Source organism: Convolutriloba macropyga, chromosome 6 (assembly GCF_964194025.1).
Source record: "Convolutriloba macropyga chromosome 6, txConMacr16.3, whole genome shotgun sequence".
Lineage (NCBI taxonomy): Eukaryota > Metazoa > Xenacoelomorpha > Acoela > Convolutidae > Convolutriloba > Convolutriloba macropyga.
The window spans coordinates 65889338-65907441 of NC_134473.1; the positions used below are offsets into that span (position 1 = coordinate 65889338).

The window sequence follows — 18104 nt, forward strand, 5'->3', positions numbered from 1 at the left end:
ATTGAACTAATGCATAGTTGAAGAAATGCACAGCGTTGAAAAATTGCGTAACTGATTTTGTTAAATGTTTTTGTTGAAAAGTTTATGCCTTTATGGGCTGAGACGCAGCTCTCGCAAAATTTAGTGGAAATTTTTAAATTTTTGCCGCAGTTTGTTGTTTCTTTTCATTGTGAGACGACATATACCTGATGACAGGTCGGAATTGTTTCCTATAGAGGTTTAATTGAACATATTTAAAGATTTCAGTTAATAGCTAATTGTTTTAATGACTTTTTCAACACTCCTTTTTGCTCATTTTCATCATTAGGTAACTGAGCCTCAGTATCAAGAAGTCTCAGACTTTTGTTGATTCAACGGTTAATATCTCTGCTTGTTGTTTTTAAAACTCGCTTTACCTTTTGATCATGTTTTTCGCTTTACATACGTTACGATTTTCACGTTTGACTCCTGATTTACGTCACTCACTGTTTTGACTGAATTTGTTTTAAATTGCTTTGCTCATTGAATTACGCAATGTAGTAAATATGTTGAAACAAAATTTTTTAAAAAGAGCAAAATCAAAAGAAACCGGATGAACCGATAAAGTCTGAACGATTACTAGCTGGTATTCGCATTTAGCTTAATAGCCTTTAGTTTAGAAGTTAAATTAAATATAATTTAGAGTTTTAACTGAAACTGCGCACCAATTTAGAAATCTTTTTCACACTTAAAAACAAATTCTGTTAATTTTTATCTCTTCTTTTTCTTTTTCAACCCCGATGTGCGTCTATTAAGACGGCTATTTTCCGGCAATTTTCCGGCTAAGTTTTTAATTTTGAAGACTGTAAAGCGCGATTTTCGGTGCTGCCATATTCTGCATAATGAACTGTGTGCTATCTCGCAATGGAAGGTATTTCTTGTATCCACAAGGTCATGTTGCATAATTGTATTGCTGGATGAAAAACTTTCTCATCTATGCCAGATGCTCGTCAGTAGTTTAAGAGCGATTACCCGACATTAGTCAGGTAGGACGCCGGTAGAGCCGGGCGGTCGAAGAGCAGAAATGCCCTAAAATAAGATTTAAGGCCGATTATTTCCCGTGCTCTGATTGGTTGGTCTAAACTCATTACTTGAGGCAATATTTTGTAAAAAAGTAATTACCAAATAGCGTTGCCTCAAAAAGTAATTACCAAATAGCGTTGCCTCAAATATTGCCTCATTACTAGAGGCAATATTTTGTAAAAAAAGTAATTACCAAATAGCGTAACGAGAGCCCGAGTGGAGCGCAACCCGACCACACACCATAGATAATGAAGCGACAACATCTAATTAATTCTCTCCATTTCTTACATTTGTTTTACTTAATTTAAGCCAATCAGATTAATTGGCCAATCAAATTTTAAGCATTCGGCTCTGATTCCCATTTTTTCCTATTTGGCTCTACGCCCGTTCGGCTCCAATTCGTAGCTGTGTTAGGCGCTTATGTTTTATGTTTTGATCATATGTTGTCCCAGTGTATCGAAACTTGATACGCCTTCAAAGAACTTGCAAGTTCGTATATATCTGCATATTATCTGGCCATGGCAAGATCTTGGCAAGATTATTCATGATTAAGTATGTATCTTATCAAGGCTATCAAGTTTCGTTTCAAGGGGGGGGGGGGTGTACTTTGATCACGTGTTGTGTTAAGAGCGAAGAATGTGATAACTTTGTGTTGGATTATGTCTCCTTCAGTAAGAACAGTCTCAGCGGGGAGTTGGTGATGCACTTTTTGTTCTACCTCACTCTCAAGCACAAGGATCCAAGAATCAGTCATGTTAGTATAGCACCTACACTCATAGCTATTAAAAGACACTAATTTCTCACGATAGCTATCGAGGCCGTCATTTTTGGTCATTTGCGATGGCATCCTGTTCTGTGCTTTTTCTGTTCAGAGTAAGATCAGACTGTGTCAGTTTCAAACAGTCTCTACTTCTGTTCTCTGATACATACGTTTTTCTCGGTTCAGAGTGAGATCAGACAGCTTCAACTTTCGACAGTCCCTTTTACTAATTGTTTCAACTTCTTGGCTATGGCATTGCTCCTGCTCTGTACTCTTCTGTTCAGAGTGAGATCAGTCTGTGTCAGTGTTAAATAGTCATTGTCTCTGTTCTCTGCTATATAACTTTCTCTGTTCAGAGTGATATACGACTGTACCAGTGTTAAATAGCCTCTGTTCTCTGTTATGTTTTCTCTGTTCAGAGTGAGATCAGACTGTGCCAGTTCCCTGCAGTGGAGGCAGGAGTGATGAGTGAGATGGAATATGCTATAGCTCTCAATGACATGGTTCACATGCACTCTACACAACTTAGACAGCGTCTATTCACTCAGGCTGCAAAGGCTGCCATTCAACGAGGTAACATTTTAATTGTTTTGATTCAATTATGCTGTTTGTGCGTTCTATTTTCTGTTTCCATATTGCCCAGTAGAAAATGTCATTCATCAATCTATAATTGATATTTTTACTCTTTTAATTGACCTCGAGCGAAGCTTGAAGCAATTAATGTAAACCTGTTAGTCCTTTTATGTTAAATTTTTGATCGACCGTTTTTTCCAGAACATTCTTTAGATTTCACTTCTCGAGTGACTTTTTCACGCTTGACTTATTGATTTTTTGAGTGAATGAAATGGCGAGCATTCAGAAATTAAGGCTGTTGCAAAAATAATGGCGTCTGTGAGCGAGTAATGGACATGATCCGTGTTGCATAGTGATTAAGGTCACCGATAGAAGTTTCTGTAGCCTATACCCCCCTCTAAAATACATCGCCACGCCAGTCTCTCGAGCGCAAGTCGTCCAGCGTTAGTCGGTTTATGTTTATAATCTATGCAAAAAGTATGTATGAAGTAGAGTATAACAAAGTATATGTAATTTTCAGTGACTAGCCCTGTCTCTTATTTGGCTACTGATAGATCATCAGCAAAAAAACTGCATCAGATTGTTCACACGTGCAAGTGAAAACAAATTTTTTTTCAGTGTTAGGAAGCGGTTCAGCTGCTTCTATTTGTGTTAATGTTGTTACTGCATATAGAACAACACCTTCAATTTATTGAAGTTGAGAACTTTTTTGAAGTTGAGTTGTTATTAATAGCCGCGAAGCGATAACGGCTGTTATTGGGGACATCGTGGTTTTTTACAATTCAAAGAATTTGATTTGTATTGGGGCGCTGTCTTTTTTTTAAGATCTGTTCACAAATTTTCATGATTTTTGAAGTCAAATTGGAGTAGTGATTTTGGTCACGCCGAAACAGGAAATGGAGCGATAAAGAGAGTGGTTTTGCGGAGTTAATTTTTTTCGCTCTAATTTTAAAGTAGAGTGGGAAAACGGTGTTTGAACAAAAATTCGTTTTCTCGCTAGCGGTTTTTTGTTCTTATGCGGCAATTTCACTTTGATTTTTACTGTTTTTTTTCGATTTTTTGATCGGATTTTTTTCTAAATGGTTTTCCCAATCCTTTAATAGTCCGTTCTCGGTCTAGTTTTCTTTTTAGTCAATGAAAAATTTTTGAATTGTACATCAGGACTTGTCCTGCTATGTTTTTTAAATTCGTCGTCTCCATCGATGATTCTTACGACCTGACTTCTTGGAATTGACTTTTTCGATGACTTCAGTTCAGTGGCTTCTACTACTTTGCAGTTAAAATTTGTGTACGTGACGTTATATCTGTTTTTAAGTCAATTGTGTGACTTACCTCGCTCAAAAAAATGACTTCTGAACTCACTTATGGAACTTCAAAATTTTTGAACATTTACTAGTTAAAGATCAATAGTGTGCATCTAAGTAGTGCCAAATTTATATGCCCTAATTCTTGAGTATTATTAGTCTCGAGTTTTTAATTTCGAATAGAAATTTTGAAAAAGCTCTTTTAGGGCTTTTTCCGGATCTATTCTGTGTCGCCCCCCCGTGTCTCTTATAACCCCCAATTACAGATTATGTTGTTTTATATAGCACGTTACCATGTAAGAAAATAGAACTTGCACTTGGGGGTCCGTATAGGTCATAAAATTGACAGTCCGAATCTAACCCACAAAGTCTAGTGGTCTAAGAAAGGACTGGTGGTCGATCTGTCTATCTTATTTCTTTAGTTGTTTCAATTCGTGGAAGGCCACAAGCGTCTATCGTGGCTATTTTCCGGCGATCTGCCGGCTATGTTCGTCAGTTTGCCTGGCGAACATTTAATAAATCATGCATCTCGAAGGTGACGTCTCTACAACTAGACGTACCAAAATACAGAACTATTAACAAAACTGGTTGTTGGAGAAATGTTAAACATTGCAATCTGTGCGTTCAATTAACCTAAGATTGATATTGCCTAATTCTAGATTCTGTAATTTACCACACCGCATGTGGCCATGCCTCAGCAGCACGAGGATCAGGATAAGAATCTATCATCATCGAACGTGGAACGTGGAAAATAGTTTATAACATGGAAAATATTTCTGTATTTTGATACGTCTGCAATTTTCACTAGCGCCCATCCCGAAGTAGTTTTAAACGAAAACGGTGGCGATTAAATTGAAGTTCAATTTTTTGTGCGTTCTAAATTTTGCTTCAGCACTTGTTTCTTTGTAATATTCAAATCTTGATCTTTCGGTTCTGACATTAATTACAATTTTAGTTTTTTTTAAACCAAGTTTTTGTGTTGTTTTTGTAGTTGTTTAATTTATCTTGAATGAAGTTCATAGCATTTATTGTAAACGTGTGGGTCTTTTTTATGCAACTTTTTTGCTTGACAATTTTGCGCTTTTCTTCTAGAACAGTCTTTGACTTCTCAAGTGACTTTTTCACGCTTTCGTTTATTTCTGAGTATTCTCAATTGCTCTCACTCCGAAGTAAAGCTTGTTGCTAATATAAATTGGTTGCAGCACATCAGGAATAAGGTTCTGATGGAGCAGTTGGAAGTGTTGGGGGTAACGGTGCGGCAGGTCAGTGGTTCGAATCCAGGCGGGGGAAGGGATTTTTGCACCAATGAAGAAAAATTGATCTAGGCTACAGCCCCTGAATTAAATTGCCTCACCTGTCGTTTAAGAGCGATTCTTCCGACATTTGTCGGTTTAATCATAGCTTGAAGCAATAGCAGGGAAATCTTTTCTGAAATTTTTATAATAATTTTTTCCAAACTCATTTTTAGTTCAGCGTTTTTAACGCCCGAAACTGCTAGTTAGTGAAGCTATAGTTAGAAATAGTTTTACATACGCAATTGCAACCTGCAAATTGAAATACACAACTGGCTAATTTGTCATGACAGTCTATCCAAATGTCTTATGTGGCTTGATTTCATAAGCAATCATTTCCTTTATAAACTATTGAAGAAACCAATTGAACAAAGGACCATAAAATTTTTTTTATCAACTTAAGCAATGCTTTTTGAGCGGGGCAATGGCTCAACAATTTTCCTAGCAAAGACGCTCGTGTAGCAGTAAATTTTGATCCCTACTCTTGATGATCATTTTGTGGTAAAAGTTTTTTTTTCTAAATGTTATCAGAACGAATTGCACGAGAGACGATAGACGTGATGACTAGAAACCAATAAGAAACGAGAGCGAATTCTTAAAGATAATTTGATTGGTTGTAAAGATCATATTTAATTCTGAGCTTTAGAAAACAAGTTGCGTCATTTGCTCAAAAAAATAATTTTTGTTTGTATTGCCATGTGTAGTTGGCAAACTACAACTCTACTACCGACAAACTCTACTACCGACAATTTCTGCGACAGAAGACTAGTGGATGGCAAAATTTAGAAGCAAAATGTTCTGGTCCAACTTCAGTTTATAATTTACTATTAATATCAGATTATATGAATCAAATTGAATTTAAACTAAAGCTACCAGTTTTTGCTATCTAATTTGTACTCTATTTTTAGAGGATGACAAAATCTTTTGAGTACCTTTACCGCTAACAAACGTTTGTTTAAATAAAATATCATTTATTCGTACGTATAGGTAAGCAAGCAGTCTCTCTACTTCATCCAGGATAAGCGTATCACCGAAGTTTTTCGATCTAACATGATTTTTCTCAATTTTAATTTACGTGAGTCTCGATCTCTAAAATCAACTTGAGGACGGACAATCGGATTGGTTTTGGGGTAAATAAGGAATGATTAAGTAATTAAAGCTAAATAATATGCCATTAAGATGCCTACTCAGAAATTTTGCGATATTTTTTAGACAACTAATATTTGATTATTAAAATTACTTTTTTACTTTCTGTTCTGAAAATTTGTCATTTTCTCACGTTTATTTTGATGGTTCTGAATTTACAGTTGTCCTTAAAGTAAACACTTGGAATGCTTTCCCCAGTCGAGCTTATTGCATCTGTATAACGGTATCTATTTTTTTGCAAAACTTAGCGTCAGTCTGTATCAACTTTGCGACACACTGCTTTTTGACAGCGTTCCGGATTGAATCAGTTTTTTGCCATTGTGTTGCTATTTGTTAATAATTGCTCTAAAACAAAATTTGTTACATGCTCCTGCAGCATATGAGATTCTTAGAGTTTCTTCACCCCCCGTGCTCACCGCGTGCCCCGTCAATTCATCTAAGGTAGCCTTATTAAACACTAGCTAGCTAATGACGAAGCCAACTGCTCGACAGTCGTTTGAGAGCAATTTGCCCGACATTAGTCCGTTATGTTATATATTAGGCAATGTTTTTTAACGTATCTAGTTGTCAATGGATTGAAACAGTATTGACGAATATCAAAAGTCAATCGTCTAATGAATTCCGAAAAAGCAAATGAAAAAATTGTGTAATTATTTATCTATGCGACAACTCAATTCTCAACCAACGTATATTTGACGTCAAGTCAAATTAGCAGATATAAGTCATGCTCATTTGTGGATAAAGTTGAAACTGACTTCTAAATAATTGAAACCGTAGAAGCTTTTTCATGACTACCATCGATTTTGTTTCGCTACTTTTCAATTTGAAAACTATTGTCGTTCAGAACGGATAATAATTTAAAAATAGTGAAACATTTGGCCAACTATTCTCCCCGAATAATGTAACTTCATCCCGAACATAAAACTTACAATAAAAGACTGAATAAAAGACATAAAATTTACGAAAACGACTGCACAAAAATACTGCATTTATATATCTTTTTGTTTTTTATCAGTCATCTTTTGTGATTAACTTTGGAGTCTTCCGGTTAGGTATTTAAGTCTCATTTTTGGTCGATGTTTTTTCGACAATTTTGAATTTTCAATGACTCTTTCTGCTCAGCAATTGAGTAGGTGTTCGTGGCGTCATTTCGACTCTCTTGGTCTTCAGATTTTAGGTCATTTAAGCAATAATGTTTTGACCTAGCTCATTCAATAACTGACCTCTTTTTTCGTTTTATTTTGTTTAAATTTTTATACATTCAGGTAATCAAAGTCAATAAATTGCACTTGACCCGATACTCAACCTGCTCTCTAATGCTATCCATATGAAACGTCTATACTTTGACTTTACGTGTTATTGGCTCTTTTTTAGAGGAGAACTCTATTCCTTCTTACTCAAAATTTAACCAATCAGAATAACAAGAATTAGAAATTAACAAGCCAAGCTGTCAGTTCTGCTTTTCCGTTTTCAATACCCAACGTCAGCATCTCAACAGCTATTATTTAGACACTGTCTTTTCAAGAGTCGAAGAGGCTTTGGTTTTCTGCGTTTTCTAAGACTCGAAGAGGCTCTATGTTTTTCTGTTTTTTTTGTTAAGTGACCAAGCAAGAAAACCGGAAGTTCAGGGAGAAAATTAAGTTTGTAAAAGTTGTTTCAGTGAATAAATTCGAAGAGCGGAGAAAAGAGAGAGTCGTTTTTTGTTCATGCCTTCTTTTGAATCAGAGCTGGAAATGTAGGCATAGAAAAATTTTGGCTAAGCGAGTTACTTTTTTTTTCGGTCGGCTTTTTCAAGCGTTTTTTGTTGTTTGAAACTTTTATGTTGTGTAAGAGTTTATTTCGGACTAAACTTATAGTTTTAAGGTTGTTTTGATAGCGTTTCGAAGGTTTTTGGTAATTAAAGGGAGTTTTAAGCTAATTTGAATGTTTTTCAACTAATTATCTGGTTTTAAGGCTATTTTAGCCATTTTTGGCACATTGTTGTATTTTATTGCTGTTACTTGTAAATGAATTTAAGCTTAATGCTCGTGCAAAGTTTCTATTACAATTTAAGTACAGGTTCTTTGGTACCAAGCAATTCATTTTTGCGAATTGCGACAAGAAAAGTTGCAAAAAATTGTTAAATTTTTTTCTAAATTTCCTAGATTTTCGCTTTTTTGAAAATCAGAGATGTTTTTGTGCTTTTAGCGGCTTTTCTGAATTTATGTGAGCAGTTTATTTGTCTCAATTAGTTGAAATATTGTTTTTCTTTTGAATTTGTACTTGTCTGTATAAATTGAAAAATTAATTGGTTTTTTGTTTAAATTACTTTAAATTAATTGTTTAAAAAGTAATTTGAACAAAAAAACCACCAATTAATTTTTCAAATTGTACAGACAGGTAAAAATTCAAAGGGAAAACAATATTTCAATTCTTTTCTGCGAATTGCGACAAGAAAAGCTGCGAAAAGTTGTTAAATTTTTAAATTTCCTAGTTTTTCGCTTTTTTGAAAATCGGAGATGTTTTTGTGCTTTTTCCGGCTTTTCTGAATTTATGTGAGCAGTTTATTTGTCTCGATTAGTTGAAATATTGTTTTCCCTTTGTATTTGTACTTGTCTGTACAAATTGAAAAATTAATTGGTTTTTTTGTTTAAATTACTTTTTAGTTAAATTTTGTTTTTTTTTATTCAATTAGGATGGTTTTCTTTCTAGTTTGTGGCTCACTGCAATCAGAAACTAGAAATTTGACAGGCTGATTTTTTGGCGAAGGCATCTTCGTAGTAGTGTGTCAAATTGGAGTCGTGATTTTGGTCACGCCGAAACAGGAAGTGAAGCGAAAAAGTGAGTGGTTTTGCGGCGTGAATTTTTTCACTCGAATTTTAAAGTCTAGTGAAAAAACGGCGTTTGAACAAAAAATCGTTTTCCCGATTGTAATTTTTTGTTCGATGCGGCAATTTGACTCTGATTTTTACTTTTCAATTTTTTTTTGCTTTTTCTAAAAGTTTTTCAAATCCATTCATTGTCCATCCTAAGTCTTTTTTTTGTTTCGTCAATGAAAATTCTTTGAATTGTAGGTCAGGACCTGTCATGCTAGGTTTTTTGATTCGTTTTACCTTTTGATCACGTTTTTCGTTTTACATAAGTCACGATAGTCACTTCTTGCTTACTTCACTCACTTTTTCAACTGAATGGATTTTACTTTCTCTCAAGTATTGAATTACGTAATGAAGTGAAAACGGTCAAAGTCAAAAGAGCAAAATCAAAAGAAACAGTATTAACATATAAAGCCCGGTCATTAAGTCATAATGCAGTAGGTTATCAAAGTTCATTGAAGCTATTGATAGCTGGCGTTAGTATTATGCGTAATAGCCTTCAGTTTAGAAGTTGAATTAAGTTTAATTTTAGAGTCTAACCGAATATGCTTCAATCTCAATGTGCGTCAAGTCAAGCAGGACAACGGCGGCTATTTTCCGGCAATTTGCCGGTTATGTTTTCCTTATTTCCTTTCCTGATGCTGAAGACTTTTTTGCTTGACTTTATCTGTATGCTAGTGTAATCGAATTGCAGCTATTTGCACTCCCTTGCGGCAAGTTTTCTTAAGTTAGGGAAAAATAAGTTCTCGGATGGCTTTTCTTTCAATTGGTGATTTTAGTTAAAGATTTTTTTATAAGAGGCCTATATTTGTCGCGATTTTGAGAAAAATTGTGATCTAGGGGATTTGACCACCTTTTTGACGAGCTCTGAAGTAAACTGGTTGCAATACTCAATAATAAAGTCGATTGGAAGTCTTGTCATTTTTCTAGCTAAACTCCTAGAAGGTCAATCTGACCCGTCTGGAAACACCACTGCCTTGTTAACCGGAGATGCCTCGGTGGCTGCAGTTGCCAGTGGGGGAAAGAGTGTCCTGTTCGAGACATTAGTTCACATCACTGCTTATCTTGAGCTTCTGGATTCATTTGAGACTGCCAAAAGGATGTTTGCACAACAGGATAGGAATGACAGACAGGCTGAATACCCCAAAGGTATCTTCTTTCTTTTTTATATCCGGGTGGAGGATCATGTCCAATTTACAACTGAAAATTGAATAATTGCGGTAAATTTCTGTAAGAATTGTGTTTGAAAATAATAACTTGCCGCTAAAAATGGCAATTCTTCCATAAGTGCTACGCATTCAACAATTTTTTTTTCCACCATCACCAAATTATTTCTCCCTTAATCCAAGATGCCAGTAAACTGTACCGATTTTGCCCTATCGAGTCAGATTACAGCTATAGAAAAATATAGTTTTTACCGGAAGTTGTTTTTGTTCTGGCGGCGTTTTGATCTAAAAGCGGAAGTGAAAATTATAGAACATGAGAGATCTGAACAGATTTTGTTGCAAATGAGTTCAAAACCCACATAAAAAATTAATTATCTTCCATAACTTCTGTGATATTCCCCTTCCCCTCGATGATGCTCGTTTTCTACCCGGATTTATAAAAATTTGGAAAATTCGACTATTTAATAGCCGCGTCCTCAATTCTAGGCGGCTATTATAGCGCTCCTAATTTTTTTTTACAATTCAAAGAATTTGAATTGTATTGGGGCGCTGTCTTTTTTTTAAGATCTGTTCACACATTTTCATGATTTTGGTCGTGATGGTAGTGATTTTGGTCACACCGAAACAGGAAGTAGAGCGAAAAAGCGAGTGATTTTGCGGCGTAAAATTTTTTCGCTCTCAATTTAAAGTGGATTGAAAAAACGGTGTTTGAACAAAAATTCGCTTTCTCGCTAGTGGTTTTTTTGTTCATATGCGGCAATTTCACTTTGATTTTTTACTGTTTTTTTTTCAATTTTTTGGATAAGATTTTTTCTAAACGGTTTTCCCAATCCATTCATAGTCACTTCTAGGTCTAGTTTTCTGTTTAGTCAATGAAAATTCTTTGAATTTTACGTCAGGACTTGTCCTGCTATGTTTTTGTTAAGATCTGTTCAGATTTTCATGATTTTTGAAGTCAAATTAGAGTAGTGATTTTGGTCACGCCGAAACAGGAAATGGAGCGAAAAAGCGAGTGGTTTTGCGGCGAGAAATTTTTTCGCTCTAATTTTAAAGTAGTGAGAATACGGTGTTTGAACAAAAATTTTTTTCTAAATGGTTTTTCCAATCCATTCGTAGTCCGTTCTAGGTCTAATTTTCTGTTTAGTCAATGAAAATTCTTTGAATTGTACGTCAGGTCTTGTCTTGCTATGTTTTTTACTTCATCTAACAGATTTTTGTTTCGTCTTACCGTGACTTCTTGGAATTGACTTTTTCAATGACTTACCTCACTAAAAAAAATGACTTCTGAGCTCACTTATGAGACTTTAATTTTTATGAACATTTACTTATTAAAGGTCAATTGTGTGCATCTAAGTAGTGCCAAACATATGCCCTAATTCTTGAATATTAGAATCTTGAGTTTTCGGGAATCTTGAATTAATTTTGGGATCTTTTCCGTTTGTGCCTCCACCCCAAATATTGCACGTGCATCTGGGGGGTGCAAATAATATGCGCCCACTAAGCTGAGGGGGCACAAACGGAAAAGATCTTAATTTTGAAAAGCCCTATTAGGGCTTTCTCCTTATAGAGCTTATGTGTCTCATAAAAATGACAGTCCAAAGCTAACCCAAAAAGTCTAGCTAACCCAAAAAGGACTGGTGGTCGATCTGTCTATTTTATTTCTATAGTTGTTTCAATTCATGTAACGCCACAAGCGTCTATTGCGGCTTTTTTCCGGCAATCTGCCGGCTATGTTTTATTTTGTCAGGTGGATTTTCAAGAGCCCCCTTTTAATCGTTTTGCCTAACTAAAACAAAAACTAATATAAAAATTTTCGCTCAACTTCTACAGAAGTTGCTTTTGCCTAATTGAGTTTTTGTTTAAAAATTTTATCCCCAAGCTAGAATGTTTTTTGTTTCCGTGCCGTATTCAATCGGAAATTGGTGCAATCGGTTTTTGTTTATTTGTCACACTTTTTGCTAGAATGTTTGTTTTCGGCAGAACTGTTCTTCATCAAAATCACCCGGATCTTTTATTTAACTTAATTAATGGGGCGATAATTTATTGAGCTTGAATGTGATTCAAATGAATTGGGTTTTCGTTTCATTTCTGCTCTTTAACTGCTCTTTGAAAGGGGAAATTAGACGCTCAATTTTTGTAAGCCTTTTTATGGACATTCGGCGTTTTTGCTCTTGACGGTTTTAGATTTTTGCTTTTTCTCATAACAGAGCAAGTTGGAAAATTATTCTTCTCTCATATGAAAATTTTGTTGTTGCTGTTAGTTTTCAACGGTTTTAAACTAAATGTACGTATTTTGTAAAACAGCTAAAAACCTGTTGTTCAGTTGCCAATATGGACCACTATTGAGAATTTGAGAATCATTGAATGTTATTTTTTCAATAATTTCATATAACATTAGAGCTATTTTTACCCCCTAAAGTTGCTCAGCTGCAAACAAATTATTTTATTGAATATTGAACCGCCGATAAAGTTTCCTCGGGGAAATATTAGGTCAAAAATGTTTTCTTCTCTGACAGTTTTGGAAACAAGGGAAAGTGCTTTACTATTAATAACCTATCTTTCAAGCAATAGTTTGCATGAAATCTCCATTTCCGACCAATTTGTTATCCAAAAAAATATTAAAGTTTTTAAATAAATTAATTGTCAATTTTTGAATGAAAATCTTGAGTTGCCATTGTTAACAGATCGCCTTCCACGCACACTTTGAAATTTAAATATGATTTCTGAGCAACATTTCCCCTTTATTTACGTGCAGTATTTGGTTCATTCAAAGAATTTTTCATATTTTGTAAAAAAAAGCTACAAACTCATTCAGTTATTACTGAGATCACTGATGATTGCTTTCGAATGAGAACCAATAATTGTAATCATGTGTCTTTTTTAATGCAAATTTTTGCTTGACCGTTTTGCGTTTTTCTTCTAGAATAATCTTTGACTTCTCAATTCACTTTTTCACACACTTCTTGATTTTTTAGTGGTTTTAATTGTTCTCACTCCGAAATAAAGTTTTATTCAAACAAAACCTTGACAAGGCCCTGATAGCCGAGTGGTTACTACCTCCGTATAGGTGACGGAATCATAATCGTGAGTTCGGGGTTCGAATCCTACGTTCGCCTACGCTTTTTCATTCTTAAAGAGAATTTTATGTAGGCGACAGCCCCTGAATTAAGTTGCGCCGCCCGTCGTTCGACAGCAATTTTTCCAACGTTGGTCAGTGTTTTTTATTGGTTTTTGTTTCTGTAATTATTCTCCGGGTTCTAGCATGTATCAGTCTTTCAATTTTCCGGGATGTATTGTTCTAATCAGTACTGCTTTTCAAGTTAATAAAATTTAATAATTTTAGTCTTTTTCTGAAATTTTTTTTGTTTTGTTTGCAATCGATTTCATTTGATATAGCGCGGCTTGAAAATTTGCTTGAAATGCCGTTAAGAATTTTGAATGACAATAAATTTCTATGAATTTTTCCGGTGTATTAAATTTGATTTCAAACGTTTTTTGCCTCTTTCTTTTGTCTCTTTGATGGTTACGTTGAAGGTTTTTCAATTTTGCTGATTGTTAGTCTTAACGCGATTTTTTCCCCATACTTTTGTTTGATTGAATTTATTATTAATTGAATTAAAGCCTCATGCCTGTAGGCTCTGTATACTACAAATGATTCAAGTTGCTTTTACTACAGTGTTGCCTCTTTCTATGCAATTTGACAAGAAATAGAGAAATCTTGCAGAATTTTTTTCTTATTTTTCTCCTTTTCTTCAAAGGTATAGTTGTTTGTGAGCTCATTAAGGCTTGCTGGTATTTTGTTTTTAGATATCTAGTTGTCATCGCGTGAAAACACGGTTTTCCGTTGTATGTGTACTTGTACTAAATGAAATATGAATTGAGTGTTTCTAATTTTTCATGTTTTTTTTCTGACCATATTTCATTTGTTCTTCGACTAAAAACTGTTGTTTTTCAGCATTATTGCGTTCTGCACAGAGATCCGAACTAATTGAAAAGCCAGATCTTTCGGAGGATTACAACTTCGAGTCGTTTCGGAATTCTTCCGGCTATGTTTTTTGTTTCGTCGTCTGACACTCTTTCGCTTTACATTTGTTCACACAGCAAAGATGAAAAATTCAAATTTTATAAGTGGCTTCGTCCTCTCACGAACGGCATTTGAGTGCATGTTGGCATTTCTCGTTCTCTTTAGCCAACGTTTTTAGCTGATTTTTATAGCTGCGAAGCTGTAAGCTGAGCGTAGCTATATTGCGGTGCTCTTGGTTTTTTTTTGTTTCGTCGTCTGACGCTTTATTTTCGTTTTACATTTGTTCTAGAACATTCTGTCTCGTCACTGCTTAAATGGCTTTTTCGCGCTTGATTTCACGCTTTCTGCGTGACCTAAATTGCGCTTATTCAGAAACAGAATCTGTTCCTAAAACAAAGTTGACTGTAAGAAAACAGATTGTATGGTCCGACAGCCGAGTGGTTAAGGCGACTGTCTGTTAATCCGGAGATCGGCGGTTCGAGACGCGACAGGGAAACTTTTTTTTGCACCCAAAAACAACCTCCTTTGAAATAAACTTGTAAGTTTTATAGGCGGCGGCGATAACTATTATCAACCCACTTCTGTATCTTTTTCCATTTTTTTTCCGGCACGCAAGTCTTTTTGGCAGCTATTCCGGCAATCTGCCGGCTATGTTTGTGATTAGATTTTGATCACACGTGACTTACCGCACTCAATATAATGACTTTGGCACTTCAAAAATTGCGTTTTTTTAATATTAGTTAAGGTCAAAGGAACTGGTATGTGTAATAAAGGTCACTAACGAAAAGGCTTCTGGACAATGAATTTTAAAAAGCTTAATTAATTTATTGCTGAATGTATTTTACATAGTTTTTCGAGCGGCGTCCTTTACTTTTTTAACTTCTATCTGTATCTGTTTCTATCTCTATTATTCGACACGTAAATCTATTCTTTCGTAGTTTTTCCGGCTGTTTACTGGCTATGTTTTTGGGTTGTATTCATGTAGATTTTAGTTTTGTCTTGGAGTTGCTCTAACAAGTTGTTAGTATTTTTTTAGTTATTTTTGTGAAATATGCATTGGAGTGAAGAGACGAGGGAATTAGAATTGGAAATTTTGCACCTCTCTGACAATTTGGGGTGGGGGGGGGGGGAGAGATTTTATGTGGACCGTATTTTGTACCGGATATGAGATGAGCCAGATATTTTCTAATGCTTTTGTTTAATCAGCTAACTTTTTAATGATGATGCCTTAAAATATGGGTTTTTCAAGTTTTTCAGTAAACATTTATGAATTTATTTTCAAAAAATTGTTTTTTTTTCGAATGCGAATGAAGAGAGAATGAGAAAGATTCACGTTGCGATCAGCCTTTTATTGTCATGCGATGAGGTTAATCAGAACTTTTTGAATTCATAATTAACCGTTTATAAGGAGATCTGAATTCTTTACTACAACCAGTAATAAAACTAGTGTTAATTGAGAACAGTTACAAGCAAAAAAATTTGAATTATATTTTGGTGCAGTTTTCAGTTTTCGTGCATTTCAGGGCTGAAGATTAAAGTTGTGTCCAACAAAAACCCAATCATAGCTGCCGATGTCCTCCTCAAAATGGCTGGAAATTTCTCTCAGTAAGTAGACGAAAACTGTTTCTAACTTGTCTGATCTGCTACAGTCAAGCTTTTGAGTGAAAAGCAGTTAATTATCAATGAGAAATTTTGGTGTTGCCGTCAATGCTGATCAGCCTACATTTCAATGTACAGTGACGATCAGTATTAATTCAGTGGAAGTTCAGTAAAAATTCATGTAATAATCAGATAGATTCAATGATAATCGATATCAGCAAAAAAATTCAGCAAAATGGCTGCAAAGTTGCAACTATTGCCGATTGAGATTTTGATTTCAGCTCAACTTTAAAGTAGTATATTAAGAAACTTTGAAACTTAATCTGAGTTTGAGCTGTGAATTTTTTCAGGCGTGAACGAAGTCGAGTGATGCGAAACATGCAAGCAAGCATCGATAAAGCTACCGGGTCACGAAAATAGAGAACGAATGTTCATAAATAGAAAGAAATGAAGTTGAACAACTTTCGAAAAACAACAGCACAAATTACCCTAATAGCTCCGGAATTTTTATAGTGCAAGATGTGATGAGGCAGAATTTTTATCAGAATTTTTATTTGAAGACCCGACGAAAAGTTTCAATCGTGAACGACTTGACAAAGTCTTAATCAGGCATTCATTACGTTACCATTGCCCGAAAAGGCAAAATTTCTGAAATTTTTGCGTTTTGTGGAAACTAGTGACAATATTTTTTCAGCATTTTGCATTTTGCGAACCGTGAGTTGCATTAACTTTTAAGTGCTAATAAAGCAACTTCGTCAGAAATTTTTTAGATACACGATAAAAGTTCCATAATCACTGCGAACTAAACAAGTTTGGTAAAAAAATAAGAAAATATTGTAAATTAGATTTTTTAAATACTGTAAATATGATAAATAGTTTAATCATAGTTGAGTATGTGTATATTGTAAAAATTGATGTTTTAGCCGTTACTCTGAATAAATTGAACTCCGCAATAATTTTGCTCTGAAAATGAAATCCAAGTTACTCTGAATAAAATTTCTCTGAATCGTTTTGCTGAATAAAAAGTGTCTGAAAATTAAATCAATTCTTCAAGGTTACAAAACTAATATAGTCGATAGAAACTACTTATTATATTATAATTCAATTTTGAATTATCGCTTTTTTCTTTGTTTTATTCGACTTTCCACTCCTTCTCCCCGCTTGTGTCTGAAGAATAATACGGTAGGAAGCACAAAATAGTCACAGTTGTGTTCACAACCAAATATCCAATTGCCAGGATCCGATCCAGAACACTCGCTATCAACGTCCATTCTTGCACAATTTGTTCACATTCAATATCACTGTCACTGACCGCTTTTTCATCTGCCATCTCTTTAGCCGAAATCACTTCGGCTAACTGCGACAAACTAGTCAATGTCCTTTCGACAACTGAGCAGCAGTTATTGCATAAACGAGAACCGCTGCTGCAGTCGTTTGTCAATGGACTTTCGGGGTTACTGTGATTGCGATTTTCAAAAGAACTTTCGGCTGTTTGCCCGTTTTCGGCGTGCATGTTGGTCCAGCTTTCGGCTTGGCGCACTTGTTGTTCTGTGTTGGCTAAAAAGCCTCTTTTTGCTGTTCGTGGGGAGTTGGTGTTTGTGACGTCAGAGGGTAAGTGCGAGTAGATGTAACTGGTCGGTGTGTTGGATGGTGGCCTCTGATTGGCTGGTCTTGTTCTGGGATTAGCCAATCTGCTGGCGTTGTTGTTTTGTGGATGTCTGAAAACAAAACAGTAGCTGGGATTTTTTCCGAAGTTGCGATGACCATTTAAAGCGCTAGTTATCCGGACATCCAGCGAAAACATCCAACAAAATAGTCTTTGCGCGAAAGTCGAAAACGTTTTTTTTAGTCAAACTATTGCATTCAATAAAAGTCATTGAATATGTCTCTGGCATAGTTTTTCAAGCAAGACGAACAGAAGCTCCCAGTGCAACTACAATGTACTGTAGTTAATAATTTGGACGTTGAATAACCCTTTAATTTAGCGCTGGGTGAAAGAAAAATCGGATTGTTAAGCTTAACCATATAATAACCATGTAGTGCCGAATAAAACAACTTTTTTCAGGCTCAAATTTACCTCTCATTTTTTTTTGAAAAAAAAACGTATCGAAAGTATCTCTTACATGTATTTAATTGTTCTATTAAGCTAAAGCGTTGCACAAAAACTGATGTTAAAAACAGGTCGGTAAAAGCAATTTTTATCAAATGCTGTGACATGCTGAAGTTGAGCAATCCGATACCAAAGAGTTTGGAGCAATTAGTATGTTTCATGGTTACCTTACCCAATTGAAGAATAATTACTCTAGTGATCATAAAGTGCTTTGGGATACCTGTGCATAAGATTTTC

General features: G+C 35.1%; 2 protein-coding genes across 2 annotated transcripts in view; one reads left to right on the top strand and one right to left on the bottom strand.

Annotated features, from left to right (window-relative positions):
- LOC142340526 (uncharacterized) overlaps positions 1-16767 on the top strand; it is a 118819-nt gene extending 102052 nt beyond the window's left edge. The window contains exons 20-24 of the mRNA XM_075391086.1: positions 1670-1795; positions 2221-2374; positions 9899-10117; positions 15682-15763; positions 16108-16767. Coding sequence (XP_075247201.1) covers positions 1670-1795; positions 2221-2374; positions 9899-10117; positions 15682-15763; positions 16108-16177 — 651 coding nt within the window. The 3' untranslated portion in view covers positions 16178-16767. The remainder of the gene's footprint in view (positions 1-1669; positions 1796-2220; positions 2375-9898; positions 10118-15681; positions 15764-16107) is intronic.
- A 16-nt stretch (positions 16768-16783) lies between these two features.
- The window catches only part of LOC142341379 (neuronal acetylcholine receptor subunit alpha-3-like), a 134645-nt gene continuing 133324 nt past the window's right edge, over positions 16784-18104 (bottom strand). Inside the window, exon 7 of the mRNA XM_075392307.1 lies at positions 16784-17475. Within this exon, the coding sequence (XP_075248422.1) occupies positions 16890-17475 (586 nt within the window). The 3' untranslated portion in view covers positions 16784-16889. The remainder of the gene's footprint in view (positions 17476-18104) is intronic.